The following is a 22568-nucleotide window of genomic DNA, read 5'->3' on the forward strand; positions in this document are numbered from 1 at the left end:
ATCCGGTTGGCCGCGCCAAGCCCTGATTGGCCACGCTAAGCCACGCTCTGATTGGCCGTGCCACGCTCTGATTGGCCGTGCCGAGCCCCGATTGGTCGCGCCGAGCAGCACTCTGATTGGCCACGCCACGATCCAGTTGACCACGCCGAGCCCCGATTGGCTGCACCAAGCCGCACTGTGATTGGCCACGCCGCGATCCAGTTGACCACGCCGAGCCCCGATTGGCTGCGCCAAGCCGCACTGTGATTGGCCACGCCGCGATCCAGTTGGCCGCGCCAAGCCCTGATTGGCCACACCAAGCCGCACTCTGAATGGACGCACCGAGCACCGGTTGGCCACGCCGAGCCCTGATTGGCCACGCTGAGCCGCGCTCTGATAGGCTGCGCCAAGCCCCGATTGGCCGCGCCGAGCCCCGATTGGCCGTGTGAAATATGTTCATTTGATCCGTGTCACTATGGGACCATGGCTGTGCCAACAGGCGGCGAGGAGCAGGGTGTGCCTGTGCAACATAAGGGATTGTCTGAGCTTGAGATCTCTGCGAAACGCCAACCGTGAACCTGCGAAACGCCTCTGGTGCTGCCGACCAGGAGCCCCAGCTGGGAAACGTGTTCCCCTGAGACACGGCGATATCAAACAGCGCTGGGGCCGCACAGCGAAACGTGACCTTCTCTGTACATGGAACCTCGAACCGTTCTGTTCGTGCTTGTACAACCGCAGCCCTGGCGGAAGCAGAATGGTATGGATACAGCTCTCGCTAATTGCAAAAGCCACCTGACGTTTTGGGGTTGGTTTTCTCTTGTTCTTCTGCTTTACTGCCAGTTGCAAGGTGTTAGACAAGAGGGGCCCAGGGGCCTGTACGCCCTTAATCTGTAATCTCGCTTAACCACTTTTAAGTCAGCTTGCTTAAGCCATGTATGTGTAAGTTGCACAACCCTTGTGTGAGATAAGCAGGAGCCAAGATGGAGAACGAGGACGGTCCTGATGACTTTGCAGAGCAGAGTCATGATGACTTCACTAGTTTTGTGGGGAGGTGAAAAACGAGGAAGACATACAGCCTTCATCCCTGAGACCCCTACTCACGACCACCAGGAGACACTGCGCACGCGCAACTGGGGGGGTTAGGGCTGGAGACTACGGAGATGACTTCTCTGAGCCCATTGTAATAAGACCACCTCTTCTCGGCAATAATTAAGAATATGTATTAGTAAAAGGGACATAAACCAGAAATAGGAACTGTACGGTGTGCGTCTTGGTGGAGCGGAGACTCCCGGTGCACCCAGTGCTGTTTGCTGCTTTTATTCGCCTAATAAATGGTAAACTTGAATTGGAGTTCTGTTTGGGACTCACTCATTTATCACAGCCGCACCGCGCTCTGATTGGCCGCGCTGAACCCTGATTGGCCGCGCCGTGCCCTGATTGGCTGCGCCGAGCCATGCTCTGATTGGCCGCGCCGAGCCCCGATTGGCCGCGCCGAGCCGCCAAACCAGCATCTTCACTGCATCGTCTGCTTTATCTCAAGCTGAAGCAGCAGGCAGCGGGCTCCGTTCCGCACTTCCCTGGGAACAGATGGTCCAGGGCAACGCTCCAGAGCCGCCGTGCTGTGACTCAGAGCACACGGTGACGCCGCACCCCGCACGGGGTCTGCAGGCGACACAGGGAGCAGTGGCTGCTCGTCCACCACGACCCCCGGCAGCGGGGCAGGAGCAGCACGTCGGGGTCCTGAAGCGACATGGAGCACGCGGGCACAAAAAGGAACTACTTTCAGCAGCGGAGCAGTACCACCAAACCTGCTGAGCTGCCCACCAGCCCCCAGCCCCCAGCCCCATATGTACTGGGAGCAGAACTCACCTCACTTCCCTGGAATTAAGGCCCTTCCCTTGGCAAACGCTGATTTCACCAGCTGTGGCACCTGGAAGCCAAACCAACGCCAAGAGGGTGACGTTATCTTTCTTTGCAATTAAAACTGCACAGAAAGCACCATTGCAGGAAGGTCTGTCGGCTGATGGGGAGCACCGGCTGCCCCAGCCCCACACAGGCAGCAGCCTCCCGAGGCCCCCCACCCCCGAACGCAGCTGTCCCCAGGTCGAGCAGTGCCCTCAGGTGGCCACACGGACTCCCCGGGCTGGAGACCTGCTTTGCCACAAAAACAGAGCACAGCACATCCACGATCCATCCAACCGGCGCCGAGCCCGATTGGCCGTGCTGAGCCCCGATTGGCTGCGCCAAGCCACGCTCTGATTGGCCGCGCTGAGCCCCAATGGGTCATGCGAACCGTGCTCTGATTGGCTGCGCCGAGCTGCGCCCCGATTGGCCGTGCCGCGCTCTGATTGGCCGCGCTGCGCCAAGCCCCGATTGGCCGTGCTGAGCCCCGATTGGCCGCGCGAGCCGCGCTCTGATTGGCCGCGCCGAGCCCCGATTGGCCGCGCCGCACTCTGTTTGGCCACAAAACAGAGCACAGCACATCCACCATCCATCCAATTCTTTATTCGCTCTTATCCGAGGAGCTACAATTCCTCACCCGTGATGGCATTTAGAGACAGGCATCGCCCTGCCTGCCAGGAACGTCAGCCCATCGCTGTCATGGCCGACCAAAGAGGCCCCTAGAGCTGCCAGCAGCTGCTGCTGCCGCAGAACAGGAAGGCTTAAACTGTGATTTAAACATGCCCCTGCAAAGGCACCAGGGAAGCATACTGTAACGCGCCTGGAAACTGCCTGGGTCAGAACTCGGGTGTCTCTGCACCTCCGTTTGCTCCTTCCTCTTCAACATTCAGGGGAGATGAAAACACAGTGCTCACAGGCACGGGGTGCAAACTGGTTTTAAGCCTTGATTTGACATCTTTCATTTATTTGCAAGGATGGTATCGAAACACCTTTCTGGCATGGTATCAGCCTGACACACCTTACGTTACACTCCCTTATCTGCAACACACCTCATTGTTTCTCTGCAAGTCTCAATGCTTTTCAAAGCGTGCAAAATACCCATGGCCAGCAAAAGAAGGAACGACTTCCATAACTGAAGATGACTCCCTTCAATCTTCATGGCTTGTTCAGCTCAGCCTCTTCTTCAGACACCAAGTCCGTTTCCACTTGAAAATCAAACAGTTCAAGTATCTTCTACTGAGGCCAAGCACCCAACTCGTCCGGCTTCCAAAAAGTGCCAGTGAAGCTTCCTCAATTCATCATCCTCTTAGTGGTCCTCACAGAACATCTCAGGCACGTGCAGGAGCTGGTCGATGTCAGCCCCTCCTTTCTCTCTCAGGAGCCTGGTGAGCAGCACAGCTCTCGCTGGTTGTCCACAAACAGAGAGATCTTAAGGAGCGTATCTGAGTTGGAAGGAAACAAACAACCCCGTTAGCCTAGTGCGTTTCATCTGTGTGCTGTACCCGCAAGAGTTGAACTTCTTTCTAAAAGCAATAAAGAAAAGTGTCGGTAAAACTACCTCAACAGAGCAAGAGGAACAGATCACTAAGCCCCGCGCTGCGCCATAAGGGAGGAGGCCGCTTCCAGCTGCGCCCAGGGCGTGAGGGCGAGTGTTTACGACTGAAGACGTCTGTGAGGTCTCAGTCGCAAAGCTCAGCTGCACGCGGAGCCAGGGCCCCGCCGCTCCGAGCCCAGCGCAGCAGGAGACGCGGGGCCTGCGCGAGGGCCAGGCCGTCAGCCCCTCGGCAAAAGGCCTGGGGGTCTGCGGCGAGTGGGATACCTGGGACAACGTCCTCCTTGTAGCGCTCCAAAATCCTCTCCCAGGACTGCGGGAGCGCTTCCATGTCCGGCAGGCTGTCGCAGCTGACGCGGAGCAGGAGGAGTTCGCTCTCCGAGTACCTTCGTGCCCGGTAAGGACAACAAAGGCGAAGAGGACCCGCCGGCGCCGCCCGCAGAGCCCCGCCGCCGCGGAAGGATACAGGCGCCGGTAATAGCGCTCCACGTCCTGCAGCCCCTCCAGCGCGTCGGCCAGCGAGGGGCAGCGCGGGCCGCGCCGCAGGGCCGCCGCCGGGCCCAGCTCCGCCGCCCGCTGCTCGTACAGCCGCAGCACGCCCGCCGCGCCGGCGCCCACGGCGTCCCGCACGGCCCGCAGCTCCGCCCTGCGCGGCGAACCGGCATCAGCGGCGGCACCGCCCGACCCGGCCCCGCCCCGCCCGGCCCCACCCGGCCCGGCCCCGCCCCACCCCGCCCCGCCCCGCCCCGCCCGGCACGGCCCCGCCGCCGCCCGGCCCCGCCCGGCCCCGCCGCCCGGCCCGGCCCCGCCCGGCCCCGCCGCCCGGCCCGGCCCCACCGCCTCACCACCGCCCGGCCCCGCCTCACCGCCGCCCGCCGAGCTGCTCCAGCAGCGCCTCGGCCGCGCCGCGCTGCTTCCGCCACAGCCGCGCCCGCAGATCGCTGAAGGCGCCCAGCGGGGAGCCGCGCCACGCCAGCCGCTGCGCCGCCCGCATCTGCGCCGCCAGCCCGGCCAGCGAGCGCAGCAGCGGCGCCCACGCGGCCACCGCCGCCCGCCAAGCCGCGTCCTGCCGCGCCGCCGCCGCCGCCCACTCCCGCAGCGCCGCCGCCACCGCCGCCATCGCCATGGCGCCCGTCGGCCGCCCGTGCGTCACTGCGCCGCGCCGAGCGCCGATTGGCCGCGCCGAGCCCCGATTGGTCGCGCCGAGCCGCGCTCTGATTGGCCGTGCCGAGCCCCGGTTGACCGCGCCGAGCCTTGATTGGTCGCACCGAGCCACTCTCTGATTGGCCGTGCCACGCTCTGATTGGCCGTGCCGAGCCCCGATTGGCCGCACCGAGCAGCACTCTGATTGGCCACGCCGCGATCCAGTTGACCACGCCGAGCCCTGATTGGCTGCGCCAAGCCGCACTCTGATTGGCCACGCCGCGATCCGGTTGGCCGCGCCAAGCCCTGATTGGCCACGCTAAGCCACGCTCTGATTGGCCGTGCCACGCTCTGATTGGCCGTGCCGAGCCCCGATTGGTCGCGCCGAGCAGCACTCTGATTGGCCACGCCGCGATCCAGTTGACCACGCCGAGCCCCGATTGGCTGCGCCAAGCCGCACTGTGATTGGCCACGCCGCGATCCAGTTGGCCGCGCCAAGCCCTGATTGGCCACACCAAGCCGCACTCTGAATGGACGCACCGAGCACCGGTTGGCCACGCCGAGCCCTGATTGGCCACGCTGAGCCGCGCTCTGATAGGCTGCGCCAAGCCCCGATTGGCCGCGCCGAGCCCCGATTGGCCGTGTGAAATATGTTCATTTGATCCGTGTCACTATGGGACCATGGCTGTGCCAACAGGCGGCGAGGAGCAGGGTGTGCCTGTGCAACATAAGGGATTGTCTGAGCTTGAGATCTCTGCGAAACGCCAACCGTGAACCTGCGAAACGCCTCTGGTGCTGCCGACCAGGAGCCCCAGCTGGGAAACGTGTTCCCCTGAGACACGGCGATATCAAACAGCGCTGGGGCCCGCACAGCGAAACGTGACCTTCTCTGTACATGGAACCTCGAACCGTTCTGTTCGTGCTTGTACAACCGCAGCCCTGGCGGAAGCAGAATGGTATGGATACAGCTCTCGCTATTTGCAAAAGCCACCTGACGTTTTGGGGTTGGTTTTCTCTTGTTCTTCTGCTTTACTGCCAGTTGCAAGGTGTTAGACAAGAGGGGCCCGGGGGCCTGTACGCCCTTAATCTGTAATCTCGCTTAACCACTTTTAAGTCAGCTTGCTTAAGCCATGTATGTGTAAGTTGCACAACCCTTGTGTGAGATAAGCAGGAGCCAAGATGGAGAACGAGGACGGTCCTGATGACTTTGCAGAGCAGAGTCATGATGACTTCACTAGTTTTGTGGGGAGGTGAAAAACGAGGAAGACATACAGCCTTCATCCCTGAGACCCCTACTCACGACCACCAGGAGACACTGCGCACAGCGCAACTGGGGGGGTTAGGGCTGGAGACTACGGAGATGACTTCTCTGAGCCCATTGTAATAAGACCACCTCTTCTCGGCAATAATTAAGAATATGTATTAGTAAAAGGGACATAAACCAGAAATAGGAACTGTACGGTGTGCGTCTTGGTGGAGCGGAGACTCCCGGTGCACCCAGTGCTGTTTGCTGCTTTTATTCGCCTAATAAATGGTAAACTTGAATTGGAGTTCTGTTTGGGACTCACTCATTTATCACAGCCGCACCGCGCTCTGATTGGCCGCGCTGAACCCTGATTGGCCGCGCCGTGCCCTGATTGGCTGCGCCGAGCCATGCTCTGATTGGCCGCGCCGAGCCCCGATTGGCCGCGCCGAGCCGCCAAACCAGCATCTTCACTGCATCATCTGCTTTATCTCAAGCTGAAGCAGCAGGCAGCGGGCTCCGCTCCGCACTTCCCTGGGAACAGATGGTCCAGGGCAACGCTCCAGAGCCGCCGTGCTGTGACTCAGAGCACACGGTGACGCCGCACCCCGCACGGGGTCTGCAGGCGACGCAGGGAGCAGCGGCTGCTCGTCCACCACGACCCCCGGCAGCGGGGCAGGAGCAGCACGTCGGGGTCCTGAAGCGACATGGAGCACGCGGGCACAAAAAGGAACTACTTTCAGCAGCGGAGCAGTACCACCAAACCTGCTGAGCTGCCCACCAGCCCCCAGCCCCAGCCCCATATGTACTAGGAGCAGAACTCACCTCACTTCCCTGGAATTAAGGCCCTTCCCTTGGCAAACGCTGATTTCACCAGCTGTGGCACCTGGAAGCCAAACCAACGCCAAGAGGGTGACGTTATCTTTCTTTGCAATTAAAACTGCACAGAAAGCACCATTGCAGGAAGGTCTGTCGGCTGATGGGGAGCACCGGCTGCCCCAGCCCCACACAGGCAGCAGCCTCCCGAGGCCCCCCACCCCCGAACGCAGCTGTCCCCAGGTCGAGCAGTGCCCTCAGGTGGCCACACGGACTCCCCGGGCTGGAGACCTGCTTTGCCACAAAAACAGAGCACAGCACATCCACGATCCATCCAACCGGCGCCGAGCCCGATTGGCCGTGCTGAGCCCCGATTGGCTGCGCCAAGCCACGCTCTGATTGGCCGCGCTGAGCCCCAATGGGTCGCGCGAACCGTGCTCTGATTGGCTGCGCCGAGCTGCACCCCGATTGGCCGTGCCGCGCTCTGATTGGCCGAGCTGCGCCAAGCCCCGATTGGCCGTGCTGAGCCCCGATTGGCCGCGCGAGCCGCGCTCTGATTGGCCGCGCCGAGCCCCAATTAGCCGTGCCGAGACGCGCTCTGATTGGCCGCGCCGAGCCCCGATTGGCCGCGCTGAGCCCCGATTGGCCGCGCGAGCCACGCTCTGATTGGCCGCGCTGAGCCCCGATGGGTCGTGCGAACCGTGCTCTGATTGGCTGCGCCGAGCTGCGCCCCGATTGGCCGTGCCGCGCTCTGATTGGCCCCGCTGCGCCAAGCCCCGATTGGCCGCGCCGAGCCCCGATTGGCCACAAAACAGAGCACAGCACATCCACCATCCATCCAATTCTTTATTCGCTCTTATCCGAGGAGCTACAATTCCTCACCCGTGATGGCATTTAGAGACAGGCATCGCCCTGCCTGCCAGGAACGTCAGCCCATCGCTGTCATGGCCGACCAAAGAGGCCCCTAGAGCTGCCAGCAGCTGCTGCTGCCGCAGAACAGGAAGGCTTAAACTGTGATTTAAACATGCCCCTGCAAAGGCACCAGGGAAGCATACTGTAACGCGCCTGGAAACTGCCTGGGTCAGAACTCGGGTGTCTCTGCACCTCCGTTTGCTCCTTCCTCTTCAACATTCAGGGGAGATGAAAACACAGTGCTCACAGGCACGGGGTGCAAACTGGTTTTAAGCCTTGATTTGACATCTTTCATTTATTTGTAAGGATGGCATCTAAACACCTTTCTGACACGGTATCAGCCTGACACACCTTACGTTACACTCCCTTATCTGCAACACACCTCATTGTTTCTCTGCAAGTCTCAATGCTTTTCAAAGCGTGCAAAATACCCATGGCCAGCAAAAGAAGGAACGACTTCCCTAACTGAAGATGACTCCCTTCAATCTTCATGGCTTGTTCAGCTCAGCCTCTTCTTCAGACATCAAGTCCGTTTCCACTTGAAAATCAAACAGTTCAAGTGTCTTCTACTGAGGCCAAGCACCCAACTCGTCCGGCTTCCAAAAAGCGTCAGTGAAGCTTCCTCAATTCATCATCCTCTTAGTGGTCCTCACAGAACACCTCAGGCACGTGCAGGAGCTGGTCGATGTCAGCCCCTCCTTTCTCTCTCAGGAGCCTGGTGAGCAGCACAGCTCTCGCTGGTTGTCCACAAACAGAGAGATCTTAAGGAGCGTATCTGAGTTGGAAGGAAACAAACAACCCCGTTAGCCTAGTGCGTTTCATCTGTGTGCTGTACCCGCAAGAGTTGAACTTCTTTCTAAAAGCAATAAAGAAAAGCGTCGGTAAAACTACCTCAACAGAGCAAGAGGAACAGATCACTAAGCCCCGCGCTGCGCCGTAAGGGAGGAGGCCGCTTCCAGCTGCGCCCAGGGTGTGAGGGCGAGTGTTTACGACTGAAGACGTCTGCGAGGTCTCAGTCGCAAAGCTCAGCTGCACGCGGAGCCAGGGCCCCGCCGCTCCGAGCCCAGCGCAGCAGGAGACGCGGGGCCTGCGCGAGGGCCAGGCCGTCAGCCCCTCGGCGAAAGGCCTGGGGGTCTGCGGCGAGTGGGATACCTGGGACAACGTCCTCCTTGTAGCGCTCCAAAATCCTCTCCCAGGACTGCGGGAGCGCTTCCATGTCCGGCAGGCTGTCGCAGCTGACGCGGAGCAGGAGGAGTTCGCTCTCCGAGTACCTTCGTGCCCGGTAAGGACAACAAAGGCGAAGAGGACCCACCGGCGCCGCCCGCAGAGCCCCGCCGCCCGCAGAGCCCCGCCGCGGAAGGATACAGGCGCCGGTAGTAGCGCTCCACGTCCTGCAGCCCCTCCAGCGCGTCGGCCAGCGAGGGGCAGCGCGGGCCGCGCCGCAGGGCCGCCGCCGGGCCCAGCTCCGCCGCCCGCTGCTCGTACAGCCGCAGCACGCCCGCCGCGCCGGCGCCCACGGCGTCCCGCACGGCCCGCAGCTCCGCCCTGCGCGGCGAACCGGCATCAGCGGCGGCACCGCCCGACCCGGCCCGGCCCGGCCCGGCCGCCGCCCGGCCCCACCCCACCCCACCCCGCCCCGCCCGGCCCCGCCGCCCGGCCCCGCCGCCCGGCCCCGCCCCGCCCAGCCCGGCCCTGCCGCCGCCCGGCCCCGCCGCCTTACCGCCGCCCGCCGAGCTGCTCCAGCAGCGCCTCGGCCGCGCCGCGCTGCTTCCGCCACAGCCGCGCCCGCAGATCGCCGAAGGCGCCCAGCGGGGAGCCGCGCCACACCAGCCGCTGCGCCGCCCGCATCTGCGCCGCCAGCCCGGCCAGCGAGCGCAGCAGCGGCGCCCGCGCGGCCACCGCCGCCCGCCAGGCCGCGTCCTGCCGCGCCGCCGCCGCCGCCCACTCCCGCAGCGCCGCCGCCACCGCCGCCATCGCCATGGCGCCCGTCGGCCGCCCGTGCGTCACTGCGCCGCGCCGAGCGCCGATTGGCCGCGCCGAGCCCCGATTGGTCGCGCCGAGCCGCGCTCTGATTGGCCGTGCCGAGCCCCGGTTGACCGCGCCGAGCCTTGATTGGTCGCACCGAGCCACTCTCTGATTGGCCGTGCCACGCTCTGATTGGCCGTGCCGAGCCCCGATTGGCCGCACCGAGCAGCACTCTGATTGGCCGCGCCAAGCACCAGTTGGCCGCACCGAGCCCCGATTGGCTGCGCCGAGCCTCACTCTGATTGGCCACGCCGCGATCCGGTTGGCCGCGCCAAGCCCTGATTGGCCACGCTAAGCCACGCTCTGATTGGCCGTGCCACGCTCTGATTGGCCGTGCCGAGCCCCGATTGGCCGCGCCGAGCAGCACTCTGATTGGCCACGCCGCGATCCAGTTGACCACGCCGAGCCCCGATTGGCTGCGCCAAGCCGCACTGTGATTGGCCACGCCGCGATCCGGTTGACCACGCCGAGCCCCGATTGGCTGCGCCAAGCCGCACTGTGATTGGCCACGCCGCGATCCAGTTGGCCGCGCCAAGCCTTGATTGGCCACACCAAGCCGCACTCTGAATGGACGCACCGAGCACCGGTTGGCCACGCCGAGCCCTGATTGGCCACGCCGAGCCGCGCTCTGATAGGCTGCGCCAAGCCCCGATTGGCCGCGCCGAGCCCCGATTGGCCGTGTGAAATATGTTCATTTGATCCGTGTCACTATGGGACCATGGCTGTGCCAACAGGCGGCGAGGAGCAGGGTGTGCCTGTGCAACATAAGGGATTGTCTGAGCTTGAGATCTCTGCGAAACGCCAACCGTGAACCTGCGAAACGCCTCTGGTGCTGCCGACCAGGAGCCCCAGCTGGGAAACGTGTTCCCCTGAGACACGGCGATATCAAACAGCGCTGGGGCCGCACAGCGAAACGTGACCTTCTCTGTACATGGAACCTCGAACCGTTCTGTTCGTGCTTGTACAGCCGCAGCCCTGGCGGAAGCAGAATGGTATGGATACAGCTCTTGCTAATTGCAAAAGCCACCTGACGTTTTGGGGTTGTTTTTCTCTTGTTCTTCGGCTTTACTGCCAGTTGCAAGGTGTTAGACAAGAGGGGCCCGGGGGCCTGTACGCCCTTAATCTGTAATCTCGCTTAACCACTTTTAAGTCAGCTTGCTTAAGCCATGTATGTGTAAGTTGCACAACCCTTGTGTGAGATAAGCAGGAGCCAAGATGGAGAACGAGGACGGTCCTGATGACTTTGCAGAGCAGAGTCATGATGACTTCACTAGTTTTGTGGGGAGGTGAAAAACGAGGAAGACATACAGCCTTCATCCCTGAGACCCCTACTCACGACCACCAGGAGACACTGCGCACGCGCAACTGGGGGGGTTAGGGCTGGAGACTACGGAGATGACTTCTCTGAGCCCATTGTAATAAGACCACCTCTTCTCGGCAATAATTAAGAATATGTATTAGTAAAAGGGACATAAACCAGAAATAGGAACTGTACGGGGTGCGTCTTGGTGGAGCGGAGACTCCCGGCGCACCCAGCGCTGTTTGCTGCTTTTATTCGCCTAATAAATGGTAAACTTGAATTGGAGTTCTGTTTGGGACTCACTCATTTATCACAGCCGCACCGCGCTCTGATTGGCCACGCTGAACCCCGATTGGCTGCGCCGTGCCATGCTCTGATTGGCCGCGCCGAGCCCCGATTGGCCGCGCCGAGCCGCCAAACCAGCATCTTCACTGCATCGTCTGCTTTATCTCAAGCTGAAGCAGCAGGCAGCGGGCTCCGTTCCGCTCTTCCCTGGGAACAGACGGCCCAGGGCAACGCTCCAGAGCCGCCGTGCTGTGACTCAGAGCACACGGTGACGCCGCACCCCGCACGGGGTCTGCAGGCGACGCAGGGAGCAGCGGCTGCTCGTCCACCACGACCCCCAGCAGCGGGGCAGGAGCGGCACGTCGGGGTCCTGAAGCGACATGGAGCACGCGGGCACAAAAAGGAACTACTTTCAGCAGCGGAGCAGTACCACCAAACCTGCTGAGCTGCCCACCAGCCCCCAGCCCCCAGCCCCATATGTACTGGGAGCAGAACTCACCTCACTTCCCTGGAATTAAGGCCCTTCCCTTGGCAAACGCTGATTTCACCAGCTGTGGCACCTGGAAGCCAAACCAACGCCAAGAGGGTGACGTTATCTTTCTTTGCAATTAAAACTGCACAGAAAGCACCATTGCAGGAAGGTCTGTGGGCTGATGGGGAGCACCGGCTGCCCCAGCCCCACACAGGCAGCAGCCTCCCGAGGCCCCCCACCCCCGAACGCAGCTGTCCCCAGGTCGAGCAGTGCCCTCAGGTGGCCACACGGACTCCCCGGGCTGGAGACCTGCTTTGCCACAAAAACAGAGCACAGCACATCCACGATCCATCCAACCGGCGCCGAGCCCGATTGGCCGTGCTGAGCCCCGATTGGCTGCGCCAAGCCACGCTCTGATTGGCCGCGCTGAGCCCCAATGGGTCATGCGAACCGTGCTCTGATTGGCTGCGCCGAGCTGCGCCCCGATTGGCCGTGCCGCGCTCTGATTGGCCGCGCCGAGCCCCGATTGGTCGCGCCGAGCCGCGCTCTGATTGGCCGTGCCGAGCCCCGGTTGACCGCGCCGAGCCTTGATTGGTCGCACCGAGCCACTCTCTGATTGGCCGTGCCATGCTCTGATTGGCCGTGCCGAGCCCCGATTGGCCGCACCGAGCAGCACTCTGATTGGCCACGCCGCAATCCAGTTGACCACGCCGAGCCCTGATTGGCTGCGCCAAGCCGCACTCTGATTGGCCACGCCGCGATCCGGTTGGCCGCGCCAAGCCCTGATTGGCCACGCTAAGCCACGCTCTGATTGGCCGTGCCACGCTCTGATTGGCCGTGCCGAGCCCCGATTGGTCGCGCCGAGCAGCACTCTGATTGGCCACGCCACGATCCAGTTGACCACGCCGAGCCCCGATTGGCTGCACCAAGCCGCACTGTGATTGGCCACGCCGCGATCCAGTTGACCACGCCGAGCCCCGATTGGCTGCGCCAAGCCGCACTGTGATTGGCCACGCCGCGATCCAGTTGGCCGCGCCAAGCCCTGATTGGCCACACCAAGCCGCACTCTGAATGGACGCACCGAGCACCGGTTGGCCACGCCGAGCCCTGATTGGCCACGCCGAGCCGCGCTCTGATAGGCTGCGCCAAGCCCCGATTGGCCGCGCCGAGCCCCGATTGGCCGTGTGAAATATGTTCATTTGATCCGTGTCACTATGGGACCATGGCTGTGCCAACAGGCGGCGAGGAGCAGGGTGTGCCTGTGCAACATAAGGGATTGTCTGAGCTTGAGATCTCTGCGAAACGCCAACCGTGAACCTGCGAAACGCCTCTGGTGCTGCCGACCAGGAGCCCCAGCTGGGAAACGTGTTCCCCTGAGACACGGCGATATCAAACAGCGCTGGGGCCGCACAGCGAAACGTGACCTTCTCTGTACATGGAACCTCGAACCGTTCTGTTCGTGCTTGTACAACCGCAGCCCTGGCGGAAGCAGAATGGTATGGATACAGCTCTCGCTAATTGCAAAAGCCACCTGACGTTTTGGGGTTGGTTTTCTCTTGTTCTTCTGCTTTACTGCCAGTTGCAAGGTGTTAGACAAGAGGGGCCCAGGGGCCTGTACGCCCTTAATCTGTAATCTCGCTTAACCACTTTTAAGTCAGCTTGCTTAAGCCATGTATGTGTAAGTTGCACAACCCTTGTGTGAGATAAGCAGGAGCCAAGATGGAGAACGAGGACGGTCCTGATGACTTTGCAGAGCAGAGTCATGATGACTTCACTAGTTTTGTGGGGAGGTGAAAAACGAGGAAGACATACAGCCTTCATCCCTGAGACCCCTACTCACGACCACCAGGAGACACTGCGCACGCGCAACTGGGGGGGTTAGGGCTGGAGACTACGGAGATGACTTCTCTGAGCCCATTGTAATAAGACCACCTCTTCTCGGCAATAATTAAGAATATGTATTAGTAAAAGGGACATAAACCAGAAATAGGAACTGTACGGTGTGCGTCTTGGTGGAGCGGAGACTCCCGGTGCACCCAGTGCTGTTTGCTGCTTTTATTCGCCTAATAAATGGTAAACTTGAATTGGAGTTCTGTTTGGGACTCACTCATTTATCACAGCCGCACCGCGCTCTGATTGGCCGCGCTGAACCCTGATTGGCCGCGCCGTGCCCTGATTGGCTGCGCCGAGCCATGCTCTGATTGGCCGCGCCGAGCCCCGATTGGCCGCGCCGAGCCGCCAAACCAGCATCTTCACTGCATCGTCTGCTTTATCTCAAGCTGAAGCAGCAGGCAGCGGGCTCCGTTCCGCACTTCCCTGGGAACAGACGGCCCAGGGCAACGCTCCAGAGCCGCCGTGCTGTGACTCAGAGCACACGGTGACGCCGCACCCCGCACGGGGTCTGCAGGCGACGCAGGGAGCAGCGGCTGCTCGTCCACCACGACCCCCAGCAGCGGGGCAGGAGCGGCACGTCGGGGTCCTGAAGCGACATGGAGCACGCGGGCACAAAAAGGAACTACTTTCAGCAGCGGAGCAGTACCACCAAACCTGCTGAGCTGCCCACCAGCCCCCAGCCCCCAGCCCCATATGTACTAGGAGCAGAACTCACCTCACTTCCCTGGAATTAAGGCCCTTCCCTTGGCAAACGCTGATTTCACCAGCTGTGGCACCTGGAAGCCAAACCAACGCCAAGAGGGTGACGTTATCTTTCTTTGCAATTAAAACTGCACAGAAAGCACCATTGCAGGAAGGTCTGTCGGCTGATGGGGAGCACCGGCTGCCCCAGCCCCACACAGGCAGCAGCCTCCCGAGGCCCCCCACCCCCGAACGCAGCTGTCCCCAGGTCGAGCAGTGCCCTCAGGTGGCCACACGGACTCCCCGGGCTGGAGACCTGCTTTGCCACAAAAACAGAGCACAGCACATCCACGATCCATCCAACCGGCGCCGAGCCCGATTGGCCGTGCTGAGCCCCGATTGGCTGCGCCAAGCCACGCTCTGATTGGCCGCGCTGAGCCCCAATGGGTCATGCGAACCGTGCTCTGATTGGCTGCGCCGAGCTGCGCCCCGATTGGCCGTGCCGCGCTCTGATTGGCCGCGCTGCGCCAAGCCCCGATTGGCCGTGCTGAGCCCCGATTGGCCGCGCGAGCCGCGCTCTGATTGGCCGCGCCGAGCCCCGATTGGCCGCGCCGCACTCTGTTTGGCCACAAAACAGAGCACAGCACATCCACCATCCATCCAATTCTTTATTCGCTCTTATCCGAGGAGCTACAATTCCTCACCCGTGATGGCATTTAGAGACAGGCATCGCCCTGCCTGCCAGGAACGTCAGCCCATCGCTGTCATGGCCGACCAAAGAGGCCCCTAGAGCTGCCAGCAGCTGCTGCTGCCGCAGAACAGGAAGGCTTAAACTGTGATTTAAACATGCCCCTGCAAAGGCACCAGGGAAGCATACTGTAACGCGCCTGGAAACTGCCTGGGTCAGAACTCGGGTGTCTCTGCACCTCCGTTTGCTCCTTCCTCTTCAACATTCAGGGGAGATGAAAACACAGTGCTCACAGGCACGGGGTGCAAACTGGTTTTAAGCCTTGATTTGACATCTTTCATTTATTTGCAAGGATGGTATCGAAACACCTTTCTGGCATGGTATCAGCCTGACACACCTTACGTTACACTCCCTTATCTGCAACACACCTCATTGTTTCTCTGCAAGTCTCAATGCTTTTCAAAGCGTGCAAAATACCCATGGCCAGCAAAAGAAGGAACGACTTCCATAACTGAAGATGACTCCCTTCAATCTTCATGGCTTGTTCAGCTCAGCCTCTTCTTCAGACACCAAGTCCGTTTCCACTTGAAAATCAAACAGTTCAAGTATCTTCTACTGAGGCCAAGCACCCAACTCGTCCGGCTTCCAAAAAGTGCCAGTGAAGCTTCCTCAATTCATCATCCTCTTAGTGGTCCTCACAGAACATCTCAGGCACGTGCAGGAGCTGGTCGATGTCAGCCCCTCCTTTCTCTCTCAGGAGCCTGGTGAGCAGCACAGCTCTCGCTGGTTGTCCACAAACAGAGAGATCTTAAGGAGCGTATCTGAGTTGGAAGGAAACAAACAACCCCGTTAGCCTAGTGCGTTTCATCTGTGTGCTGTACCCGCAAGAGTTGAACTTCTTTCTAAAAGCAATAAAGAAAAGTGTCGGTAAAACTACCTCAACAGAGCAAGAGGAACAGATCACTAAGCCCCGCGCTGCGCCATAAGGGAGGAGGCCGCTTCCAGCTGCGCCCAGGGCGTGAGGGCGAGTGTTTACGACTGAAGACGTCTGTGAGGTCTCAGTCGCAAAGCTCAGCTGCACGCGGAGCCAGGGCCCCGCCGCTCCGAGCCCAGCGCAGCAGGAGACGCGGGGCCTGCGCGAGGGCCAGGCCGTCAGCCCCTCGGCAAAAGGCCTGGGGGTCTGCGGCGAGTGGGATACCTGGGACAACGTCCTCCTTGTAGCGCTCCAAAATCCTCTCCCAGGACTGCGGGAGCGCTTCCATGTCCGGCAGGCTGTCGCAGCTGACGCGGAGCAGGAGGAGTTCGCTCTCCGAGTACCTTCGTGCCCGGTAAGGACAACAAAGGCGAAGAGGACCCGCCGGCGCCGCCCGCAGAGCCCCGCCGCCGCGGAAGGATACAGGCGCCGGTAATAGCGCTCCACGTCCTGCAGCCCCTCCAGCGCGTCGGCCAGCGAGGGGCAGCGCGGGCCGCGCCGCAGGGCCGCCGCCGGGCCCAGCTCCGCCGCCCGCTGCTCGTACAGCCGCAGCACGCCCGCCGCGCCGGCGCCCACGGCGTCCCGCACGGCCCGCAGCTCCGCCCTGCGCGGCGAACCGGCATCAGCGGCGGCACCGCCCGACCCGGCCCGGCCCGGCCCGGCCGCCGCCCGGCCCCACCCCACCCCACCCCGCCCCGCCCGGCCCCGCCGCCCGGCCCCGCCGCCCGGCCCCGCCCCGCCCAGCCCGGCCCTGCCGCCGCCCGGCCCCGCCGCCTTACCGCCGCCCGCCGAGCTGCTCCAGCAGCGCCTCGGCCGCGCCGCGCTGCTTCCGCCACAGCCGCGCCCGCAGATCGCCGAAGGCGCCCAGCGGGGAGCCGCGCCACACCAGCCGCTGCGCCGCCCGCATCTGCGCCGCCAGCCCGGCCAGCGAGCGCAGCAGCGGCGCCCGCGCGGCCACCGCCGCCCGCCAGGCCGCGTCCTGCCGCGCCGCCGCCGCCGCCCACTCCCGCAGCGCCGCCGCCACCGCCGCCATCGCCATGGCGCCCGTCGGCCGCCCGTGCGTCACTGCGCCGCGCCGAGCGCCGATTGGCCGCGCCGAGCCCCGATTGGTCGCGCCGAGCCGCGCTCTGATTGGCCGTGCCGAGCCCCGGTTGACCGCGCCGAGCCTTGATTGGTCGCACCGAGCCACTCTCTGATTGGCCGTGCCACGCTCTGATTGGCCGTGCCGAGCCCCGATTGGCCGCACCGAGCAGCACTCTGATTGGCCGCGCCAAGCACCAGTTGGCCGCACCGAGCCCCGATTGGCTGCGCCGAGCCTCACTCTGATTGGCCACGCCGCGATCCGGTTGGCCGCGCCAAGCCCTGATTGGCCACGCTAAGCCACGCTCTGATTGGCCGTGCCACGCTCTGATTGGCCGTGCCGAGCCCCGATTGGCCGCGCCGAGCAGCACTCTGATTGGCCACGCCGCGATCCAGTTGACCACGCCGAGCCCCGATTGGCTGCGCCAAGCCGCACTGTGATTGGCCACGCCGCGATCCGGTTGACCACGCCGAGCCCCGATTGGCTGCGCCAAGCCGCACTGTGATTGGCCACGCCGCGATCCAGTTGGCCGCGCCAAGCCTTGATTGGCCACACCAAGCCGCACTCTGAATGGACGCACCGAGCACCGGTTGGCCACGCCGAGCCCTGATTGGCCACGCCGAGCCGCGCTCTGATAGGCTGCGCCAAGCCCCGATTGGCCGCGCCGAGCCCCGATTGGCCGTGTGAAATATGTTCATTTGATCCGTGTCACTATGGGACCATGGCTGTGCCAACAGGCGGCGAGGAGCAGGGTGTGCCTGTGCAACATAAGGGATTGTCTGAGCTTGAGATCTCTGCGAAACGCCAACCGTGAACCTGCGAAACGCCTCTGGTGCTGCCGACCAGGAGCCCCAGCTGGGAAACGTGTTCCCCTGAGACACGGCGATATCAAACAGCGCTGGGGCCGCACAGCGAAACGTGACCTTCTCTGTACATGGAACCTCGAACCGTTCTGTTCGTGCTTGTACAGCCGCAGCCCTGGCGGAAGCAGAATGGTATGGATACAGCTCTCGCTAATTGCAAAAGCCACCTGACGTTTTGGGGTTGTTTTTCTCTTGTTCTTCGGCTTTACTGCCAGTTGCAAGGTGTTAGACAAGAGGGGCCCGGGGGCCTGTACGCCCTTAATCTGTAATCTCGCTTAACCACTTTTAAGTCAGCTTGCTTAAGCCATGTATGTGTAAGTTGCACAACCCTTGTGTGAGATAAGCAGGAGCCAAGATGGAGAACGAGGACGGTCCTGATGACTTTGCAGAGCAGAGTCATGATGACTTCACTAGTTTTGTGGGGAGGTGAAAAACGAGGAAGACATACAGCCTTCATCCCTGAGACCCCTACTCACGACCACCAGGAGACACTGCGCACGCGCAACTGGGGGGGTTAGGGCTGGAGACTACGGAGATGACTTCTCTGAGCCCATTGTAATAAGACCACCTCTTCTCGGCAATAATTAAGAATATGTATTAGTAAAAGGGACATAAACCAGAAATAGGAACTGTACGGGGTGCGTCTTGGTGGAGCGGAGACTCCCGGCGCACCCAGCGCTGTTTGCTGCTTTTATTCGCCTAATAAATGGTAAACTTGAATTGGAGTTCTGTTTGGGACTCACTCATTTATCACAGCCGCACCGCGCTCTGATTGGCCACGCTGAACCCCGATTGGCTGCGCCGTGCCATGCTCTGATTGGCCGCGCCGAGCCCCGATTGGCCGCGCCGAGCCGCCAAACCAGCATCTTCACTGCATCGTCTGCTTTATCTCAAGCTGAAGCAGCAGGCAGCGGGCTCCGTTCCGCTCTTCCCTGGGAACAGACGGCCCAGGGCAACGCTCCAGAGCCACCGTGCTGTGACTCAGAGCACACGGTGACGCCGCACCCCGCACGGGGTCTGCAGGCGACGCAGGGAGCAGCGGCTGCTCGTCCACCACGACCCCCAGCAGCGGGGCAGGAGCGGCACGTCGGGGTCCTGAAGCGACATGGAGCACGCGGGCACAAAAAGGAACTACTTTCAGCAGCGGAGCAGTACCACCAAACCTGCTGAGCTGCCCACCAGCCCCCAGCCCCCAGCCCCATATGTACTGGGAGCAGAACTCACCTCACTTCCCTGGAATTAAGGCCCTTCCCTTGGCAAACGCTGATTTCACCAGCTGTGGCACCTGGAAGCCAAACCAACGCCAAGAGGGTGACGTTATCTTTCTTTGCAATTAAAACTGCACAGAAAGCACCATTGCAGGAAGGTCTGTGGGCTGATGGGGAGCACCGGCTGCCCCAGCCCCACACAGGCAGCAGCCTCCCGAGGCCCCCCACCCCCGAACGCAGCTGTCCCCAGGTCGAGCAGTGCCTCAGGTGGCCACACGGACTCCCCGGGCTGGAGACCTGCTTTGCCACAAAAACAGAGCACAGCACATCCACGATCCATCCAACCGGCGCCGAGCCCGATTGGCCGTGCTGAGCCCCGATTGGCTGCGCCAAGCCACGCTCTGATTGGCCGCGCTGAGCCCCAATGGGTCATGCGAACCGTGCTCTGATTGGCTGCGCCGAGCTGCGCCCCGATTGGCCGTGCCGCGCTCTGATTGGCCGCGCCGAGCCCCGATTGGTCGCGCCGAGCCGCGCTCTGATTGGCCGTGCCGAGCCCCGGTTGACCGCGCCGAGCCTTGATTGGTCGCACCGAGCCACTCTCTGATTGGCCGTGCCATGCTCTGATTGGCCGTGCCGAGCCCCGATTGGCCGCACCGAGCAGCACTCTGATTGGCCACGCCGCAATCCAGTTGACCACGCCGAGCCCTGATTGGCTGCGCCAAGCCGCACTCTGATTGGCCACGCCGCGATCCGGTTGGCCGCGCCAAGCCCTGATTGGCCACGCTAAGCCACGCTCTGATTGGCCGTGCCACGCTCTGATTGGCCGTGCCGAGCCCCGATTGGTCGCGCCGAGCAGCACTCTGATTGGCCACGCCACGATCCAGTTGACCACGCCGAGCCCCGATTGGCTGCACCAAGCCGCACTGTGATTGGCCACGCCGCGATCCAGTTGACCACGCCGAGCCCCGATTGGCTGCGCCAAGCCGCACTGTGATTGGCCACGCCGCGATCCAGTTGGCCGCGCCAAGCCCTGATTGGCCACACCAAGCCGCACTCTGAATGGACGCACCGAGCACCGGTTGGCCACGCCGAGCCCTGATTGGCCACGCCGAGCCGCGCTCTGATAGGCTGCGCCAAGCCCCGATTGGCCACGCCGAGCCCCGATTGGCCGTGTGAAATATGTTCATTTGATCCGTGTCACTATGGGACCATGGCTGTGCCAACAGGCGGCGAGGAGCAGGGTGTGCCTGTGCAACATAAGGGATTGTCTGAGCTTGAGATCTCTGCGAAACGCCAACCGTGAACCTGCGAAACGCCTCTGGTGCTGCCGACCAGGAGCCCCAGCTGGGAAACGTGTTCCCCTGAGACACGGCGACATCAAACAGCGCTGGGGCCGCACAGCGAAACGTGACCTTCTCTGTACATGGAACCTCGAACCGTTCTGTTCGTGCTTGTACAACCGCAGCCCTGGCGGAAGCAGAATGGTATGGATACAGCTCTCGCTAATTGCAAAAGCCACCTGACGTTTTGGGGTTGGTTTTCTCTTGTTCTTCTGCTTTACTGCCAGTTGCAAGGTGTTAGACAAGAGGGGCCCAGGGGCCTGTACGCCCTTAATCTGTAATCTCGCTTAACCACTTTTAAGTCAGCTTGCTTAAGCCATGTATGTGTAAGTTGCACAACCCTTGTGTGAGATAAGCAGGAGCCAAGATGGAGAACGAGGACGGTCCTGATGACTTTGCAGAGCAGAGTCATGATGACTTCACTAGTTTTGTGGGGAGGTGAAAAACGAGGAAGACATACAGCCTTCATCCCTGAGACCCCTACTCACGACCACCAGGAGACACTGCGCACGCGCAACTGGGGGGGTTAGGGCTGGAGACTACGGAGATGACTTCTCTGAGCCCATTGTAATAAGACCACCTCTTCTCGGCAATAATTAAGAATATGTATTAGTAAAAGGGACATAAACCAGAAATAGGAACTGTACGGTGTGCGTCTTGGTGGAGCGGAGACTCCCGGTGCACCCAGTGCTGTTTGCTGCTTTTATTCGCCTAATAAATGGTAAACTTGAATTGGAGTTCTGTTTGGGACTCACTCATTTATCACAGCCGCACCGCGCTCTGATTGGCCGCGCTGAACCCTGATTGGCCGCGCCGTGCCCTGATTGGCTGCGCCGAGCCATGCTCTGATTGGCCGCGCCGAGCCCCGATTGGCCGCGCCGAGCCGCCAAACCAGCATCTTCACTGCATCGTCTGCTTTATCTCAAGCTGAAGCAGCAGGCAGCGGGCTCCGTTCCGCACTTCCCTGGGAACAGATGGTCCAGGGCAACGCTCCAGAGCCGCCGTGCTGTGACTCAGAGCACACGGTGACGCCGCACCCCGCACGGGGTCTGCAGGCGACGCAGGGAGCAGCGGCTGCTCGTCCACCACGACCCCCGGCAGCGGGGCAGGAGCGGCACGTCGGGGTCCTGAAGCGACATGGAGCACGCGGGCACAAAAAGGAACTACTTTCAGCAGCGGAGCAGTACCACCAAACCTGCTGAGCTGCCCACCAGCCCCCAGCCCCCAGCCCCATATGTACTAGGAGCAGAACTCACCTCACTTCCCTGGAATTAAGGCCCTTCCCTTGGCAAACGCTGATTTCACCAGCTGTGGCACCTGGAAGCCAAACCAACGCCAAGAGGGTGACGTTATCTTTCTTTGCAATTAAAACTGCACAGAAAGCACCATTGCAGGAAGGTCTGTCGGCTGATGGGGAGCACCGGCTGCCCCAGCCCCACACAGGCAGCAGCCTCCCGAGGCCCCCCACCCCCGAACGCAGCTGTCCCCAGGTCGAGCAGTGCCCTCAGGTGGCCACACGGACTCCCCGGGCTGGAGACCTGCTTTGCCACAAAAACAGAGCACAGCACATCCACGATCCATCCAACCGGCGCCGAGCCCGATTGGCCGTGCTGAGCCCCGATTGGCTGCGCCAAGCCACGCTCTGATTGGCCGCGCTGAGCCCCAATGGGTCATGCGAACCGTGCTCTGATTGGCTGCGCCGAGCTGCGCCCCGATTGGCCGTGCCGCGCTCTGATTGGCCGCGCTGCGCCAAGCCCCGATTGGCCGTGCTGAGCCCCGATTGGCCGCGCGAGCCGCGCTCTGATTGGCCGCGCCGAGCCCCGATTGGCCGCGCCGCGCTCTGTTTGGCCACAAAACAGAGCACAGCACATCCACCATCCATCCAATTCTTTATTCGCTCTTATCTGAGGAGCTACAATTCCTCACCCGTGATGGCATTTAGAGACAGGCATCGCCCTGCCTGCCAGGAACGTCAGCCCATCGCTGTCATGGCCGACCAAAGAGGCCCCTAGAGCTGCCAGCAGCTGCTGCTGCCGCAGAACAGGAAGGCTTAAACTGTGATTTAAACATGCCCCTGCAAAGGCACCAGGGAAGCATACTGTAACGCGCCTGGAAACTGCCTGGGTCAGAACTCGGGTGTCTCTGCACCTCCGTTTGCTCCTTCCTCTTCAACATTCAGGGGAGATGAAAACACAGTGCTCACAGGCACGGG

General features: G+C 61.9%; 3 protein-coding genes across 3 annotated transcripts; all 3 read right to left on the bottom strand.

Moving 5' to 3' along the window:
- Positions 1 to 3216: 3216 nt before the first annotated feature.
- Positions 3217 to 4559, bottom strand: LOC147527143 (AFG2-interacting ribosome maturation factor-like). Its single transcript, XM_086626020.1, has 4 exons — positions 4300 to 4559; positions 3900 to 4079; positions 3701 to 3819; positions 3217 to 3323 (listed from the first exon to the last, which is right to left on the bottom strand). The coding sequence occupies exons 1-4, from the start codon at positions 4557 to 4559 to the stop codon at positions 3256 to 3258; spliced, it is 627 nt and encodes a 208-aa protein (XP_086482146.1). The 3' UTR covers positions 3217 to 3255.
- Positions 4560 to 8215: 3656 nt separating this feature from the next.
- On the bottom strand, positions 8216 to 9527 carry LOC147527144 (AFG2-interacting ribosome maturation factor-like). Its single transcript, XM_086626018.1, has 4 exons — positions 9268 to 9527; positions 8913 to 9092; positions 8700 to 8818; positions 8216 to 8322 (listed from the first exon to the last, which is right to left on the bottom strand). Exons 1-4 carry the CDS (start codon positions 9525 to 9527, stop codon positions 8255 to 8257), a joined length of 627 nt encoding a protein of 208 aa, XP_086482144.1. The 3' UTR covers positions 8216 to 8254.
- Positions 9528 to 15605: 6078 nt separating this feature from the next.
- On the bottom strand, positions 15606 to 16903 carry LOC147527145 (AFG2-interacting ribosome maturation factor-like). Its single transcript, XM_086626021.1, has 4 exons — positions 16644 to 16903; positions 16289 to 16468; positions 16090 to 16208; positions 15606 to 15712 (listed from the first exon to the last, which is right to left on the bottom strand). The coding sequence occupies exons 1-4, from the start codon at positions 16901 to 16903 to the stop codon at positions 15645 to 15647; spliced, it is 627 nt and encodes a 208-aa protein (XP_086482147.1). The 3' UTR covers positions 15606 to 15644.
- Positions 16904 to 22568: the final 5665 nt, after the last annotated feature.

This window comes from Tauraco erythrolophus, chromosome 24 (assembly GCF_009769465.1).
Source record: "Tauraco erythrolophus isolate bTauEry1 chromosome 24, bTauEry1.pri, whole genome shotgun sequence".
In the NCBI taxonomy this organism is placed as follows: domain Eukaryota; kingdom Metazoa; phylum Chordata; class Aves; order Musophagiformes; family Musophagidae; genus Tauraco; species Tauraco erythrolophus.